Raw genomic sequence first — 5,000 nt, 5'->3', positions numbered from 1 at the left:
TCAAGCCTGTCTCTCCCCTTATTCGTTACTTCACTATACGCTAGTGGCGTCTTAACTTTAGTTTAGGTCCTTAGCGTGAAACCCTTAACTAACATTCAATTTACTCATGCTAGTTTACGTGTTTCCTTATCGTCGCGCAGACCCTTTTGCAAGCGACGATAATAATAATATATATATATATATATATATATATATATATATATATATATATATATATATATATATATATATATATATATATATATATATATATATGAACTGTGTAGTCTGCATGAAATATGAATACAAATCAAGAACTTTTAATTATTTTTTCCTATTTTTTCGTCATAACGAAAACTTTTTATATTTTTCTCCTGATTTTGTTGCAGATACCACTACAAGACAACAGCGCTCAGACAGGTGCCAGACCGCCAGCTTGTCTATCAGTGTGGTGAGAAGGCGATTAGATACCTAAGAACTCTCAACAGGATGTAATAGTGGTGGATGTGGTGGTGGTGGTGGTGGTGGTGATGGTGGTGGTGGTTAGTAGTAATAGTGGTAGTAATGGTAGTAGCAGTAGTAGAAGTTGTCAGCCTCTCACCAGCATTCTGTTGGTGTCTCTAATGCAAGAGTTCGCCAGTGTTCTAAGACTGCTTCACACCAATGATTTTCGCCGATCTGGGTCCGGCACATGCCGCACGGTTCAGCGTTACATTTATCCTGCCGTACTGCCAGTAAAAGACCGCCACAGCAGCAATGCTGCACAACGGTGGTGTGGTAGTGAAGTGGTGCTGTGGTGTGGCCGCCTTCCTTCACACAGCTAGTGTTTCCAGCGAGTGGCGATATTTCTTTGTAGAATATAGAATATTGAGGAAAACAGAGATACCTTTATTTACTCACAAAATTTATGAGTTTTCTTGCCAAATATGTAATAAAACTGAGATATCTTCAGTATTCTGTCAAGATTTAACAATTTTTCTTACCAAATATATAAAAAAGCAATATTTTTTTTATTTTTCTGATAAAATCTGTAAGTTTTCTTACCAGATATGTTAGCAAACAGATATCTGAAGTTTCCTTACATAATTTATGAAATTTCCTGGTCATAAAATCAAGAGAACAGCAGCAGTCTGTTAAGTGTGGCGGATGAGTCTTATGAAGTGGTCCGTCACTGACAGACAAACAACAATGGTGGTGGTGATGGGGTCTAGAGAGGAGGAGGAGGAGGAGGAGGAGGAAAGAAGAAAAGGCGACATTACCCTTGAACCACCTCCCCCTCACTCCCCACCCAACCCGTTCCCCTCGTTCGTCGTTGTAAGGTCGTTCTCTTTATCTATCTTGGTTTGGTTAGGTTAGGTTAGGGTAGATCAGGTCGTGCATAACTCTCGGTACGACTTTTTAACTACAATGGTGGTGGTGATGGGGTCTTGTTTTTTGTTCTTTTTTTATGTTACGGCTTATAGCGCCTGTAGGTATACTTGAGGAGTATGGGAAGCGCTGTTCAGCTTCCGCCCATTAGTGGCGCAAGCAATTTTATTTATAGTGATACCGATATTAAGGCCCACATCACCACCCAAGCGCATATTTGGTGTAACCACCTAAAACTGTGTATCATGGCGACAGGTAGCTAACTTTAAACTACTAGCGAAAAGGCAAAATTTCAAGGCAGTACGTGGTGGGATTCGAACATCCACGTAGACACGTAGACCCCCACGCTCACCACCTTATCCACTACGCCACTGTGGATGTTAAGCGAAACAGCCCGTGCCAGAGAGGACACACAGCTCCGTTACCTCACATGTCCAGGGGCCATGCGGTTTCCGTGCTGCATATAACCCATAGGAGAGGAAATGGTTGGTGTGAAAGTATCCTAATCTTAACTTCAGTCTAATCTTAGTCTATCCTCAACCTAACTTAACCTAACCATATCAAGTCTTTAGTTAAGTTCGTCATCATTTATACCTCTTCTCGTTTTCTATAAGGGGTTTGTTTTTTAGACGAATAAAGAAATATGTTTTTGTTCGTTTGTTTGTATTCAGCCTTTACTACTACTATCCCTGTTACTACTACCACTAATACTACTACAACTACTACTACAACTACTAATACTATTGCAACTACAACTACTACTACAACTACAACAACTACTACTACTACTTCTTCATACTACTATCATAATAAAATCTCTCTCTCTCTCTCTCTCTCTCTCTCTCTCTCTCTCTCTCTCTCTCTTATATATATATATATATATATATATATATATATATATATATATATATATATATATATATATATATATATATATATATATATAATATGTGAAAGAGGGAAAGTTATGACGAAGAATGGAAGGAGAGAGGGAGACTTAGGGAGAGAGAGGGAGAAAGTGAGAGAGAAGTAATATGCATTTCTTATGTTATGGCCTACAGCGCCTGTAGATTTACTTCAAGAGTATCTATAGGAAGCGCTGTTCAGTTTCCACGCATTAATGGCGCAGGCAATTTTATTGACAGACCTTTAAAACCACAAAATCAGAAAAAAAGTAGATATGCACTTTGATAACACACTAGGAACACTCAAAACATCCTTAAAAACGCACTTAAACCCCAGTCAATCTTTACAAACACACCAACACCCCACCCAACTCTTTAAAACATCCCCTGCAATTCATCCAACCCTTACAAACACCCCTTTAGGCGAAATAACGATACACCGATGTTGTAATACTCGATAACGTTGCTGTCCTAGTGATAGCTATGATGTAGAGGAATCCTATCCTGGTTCATCATGTGCCTGCTGTCCAATCTTTGTTCAGGCGTAAGGGCCGCAGCGGAGCAGTCTTCCACACTCTTACTCATAAATTGACTCGCCATGAGCACAGACCTGCCGCATGCCATTCTTCAAACACCGTCATGAAATGTGCACTCTTCATCCTTTAGAGGACGCTTCCTACTGCCAGTGTTTGGCGCATGGCTTACAGCTCACCCCCGCACATGGCGAAGTGTATGACGATATACCGTAGCGATGCATAAGTAAGGCGTAAGGTGACAGCCTTTAATAATCTTATCCTAAATCCTGACGCGCCTTTTTTTTCCAATAACACTTCAGTTCAGGTGTGCGGGCTGTGACATAGCAACCTTCTCAAACTCACAATGACTCACCCTTAGCAAAGACCCGCCACACACCATTCTTCAATCACCGGCATGATGTGTGTCCTCCTCATCCCTTAGAGGACACCTTCTGCTGCCAGTGTCTATTGCATGGCGCACTGCTTGCCCTCACACATGTTGAGTTGTTAAGCCTGATTGACTAAAGCGATTTAGTAAAGAGATAAGGCATTAAGCGACACGGCGAAAGCGTTCAAGAATCTTACTCTAGTTCAGGACGTGCTCTTTCTCCCTTAATGCCCTCACTGTTCAGGCGTGCAGGCCACAACGGAGCACCTTTCCAAACTTTTGCAAGAACTCGCCCTTAGCATAGACCCGCCACACATAACTCTTCAAACACCGTCATGAAGCGTGCCCTCTTCACCCCTTAGAAGACACCACCTGCTGCCAGTGTCTTGTACTTGGTGCACATCGTGCCCTCACACATGGCGAGCTGTTCAGCCCGATATACCAGAACGATATGCCTTAGCGATAAGCGATATGCAATGAAAATACGGCGATACATGATGCAGCGATAGCGTTTAGAAATCTTATCCTTGTTCGAGAAGTGCCTTTTTTTTCCCAGAAGGGTTCGAATTCAAGTCAATCATAAATCTGAAATGACTTGGGTGGACATGCAAGAAACAAAAAAAAAAAAAAAAAGCTGATAATCGATACGAGGAGAAAAGTTTTTTTTTCTGGATGCCTTGCACGTTTCTTGGCCTAAAATAGGTGTTCTCCACCTTCATTTCGCAAACCTAGGGATTCACAACACAATTTCAAGGTGTACTTAGATGACAAATCTTAAAAATATATTCTTTGCAGTACCAATGCATATTGAATTAGTGCCAGTCACTAGATTAACATTCTATTCGATGTAAAATTCCTGGGGCATCGAGTGGATAGTGATGTAAATTAAGGGATTTTTAATTAACGAGATGTTTGGGCATAAACCAACATAACTCAATCAACGTTGTTTTCTTCCAATAGATAATCGTATTTAAAAGAAGGGAAAATTAGAAGCTGAGATGTTAGGGAATGCAGTATTAGAGGATATGTAGTATCTGTTCTTATTAGATTGAAAATATTAGCCTTTGCCTGGAAGGATTGAAACAAGGTGGCGATGATCAGCGACTGAAACGAAAGATGCATTGCGTAAGCTGCCGTGGGAGGATAATGTCAAGAGGTTGTCCATGCTCTCTCTCCTTCAATAAGCCAATAATTGGAGAGAGAGAGAGAGAGAGAGAGAGAGAGAGAGAGAGAGAGAGAGAGAGAGAGAGAGAGAGAGAGAGAGAGAGAGAGAGAGAGAGAGAGAGAGAGAGAGAGAGAGAGCAATTAGAAAAATAACCAGCTCTTAGTATAAAATCTTGTAACATTTCGAAAACAACTCAGTATATTAAGGAATGCAAGACCATAATGTGGCCAATACAAGATTGTCACATCTATGGAACTCTAATGACAGTTGTGAAGGCAGTGACTCAGGCAGATGGAAGTGCTCATTGGACTCTAGTGACAGGTGTGAAAGCAGTGACTCAGGCAGAAGGAAGTGCTCATTGGACTCTAGTGACAGGTGTGAAAGCAGTGACTCAGGCAGATGGATGTGCTCATTGGACTCTAGTGACAGGTGTGAAAGCAGTGACTCAGGCAGATGGAAGTGCTCATGAGCTTTCACTGTAAATTTCACCCAAGCCTCTCACACAAATCTTCCACTTAATTCATCCACCAAAACAAACTCATATATCTACTTGGTATCTCATGATGTTGAGAGAGGTCTGGTGATCTAGATATTATTCTTATATTACATTATTCTTATATTATGTGTTTCTAGTACTACGAGGAGAGAGGATCTGGACTAAGGTTGTTGTTTTACTGAGG

The 5,000-nt window shown here is 40.8% G+C and overlaps 1 protein-coding gene and 1 long non-coding RNA gene across 2 annotated transcripts in view; one reads left to right on the top strand and one right to left on the bottom strand.

Moving 5' to 3' along the window:
- Positions 1 to 1,928, top strand: part of LOC123520107 (ETS-related transcription factor Elf-5-like) — a 3,824-nt gene extending 1,896 nt beyond the window's left edge. Inside the window, exon 2 of the mRNA XM_045282027.1 lies at positions 369 to 1,928. Within this exon, the coding sequence (XP_045137962.1) occupies positions 369 to 474 (106 nt within the window). The 3' untranslated portion in view covers positions 475 to 1,928. The remainder of the gene's footprint in view (positions 1 to 368) is intronic.
- LOC123520108 overlaps positions 1 to 5,000 on the bottom strand; it is an 11,543-nt gene that overhangs the window by 1,894 nt on the left and 4,649 nt on the right. The window lies entirely within an intron of this gene.

Source organism: Portunus trituberculatus, chromosome 46 (assembly GCF_017591435.1).
Source record: "Portunus trituberculatus isolate SZX2019 chromosome 46, ASM1759143v1, whole genome shotgun sequence".
Classification (NCBI taxonomy): Eukaryota; Metazoa; Arthropoda; class Malacostraca; order Decapoda; family Portunidae; genus Portunus; species Portunus trituberculatus.
The sequence above is the reverse complement of the archived record's forward strand: the minus strand, read 5'-3'. Positions and strand labels throughout refer to the sequence as shown.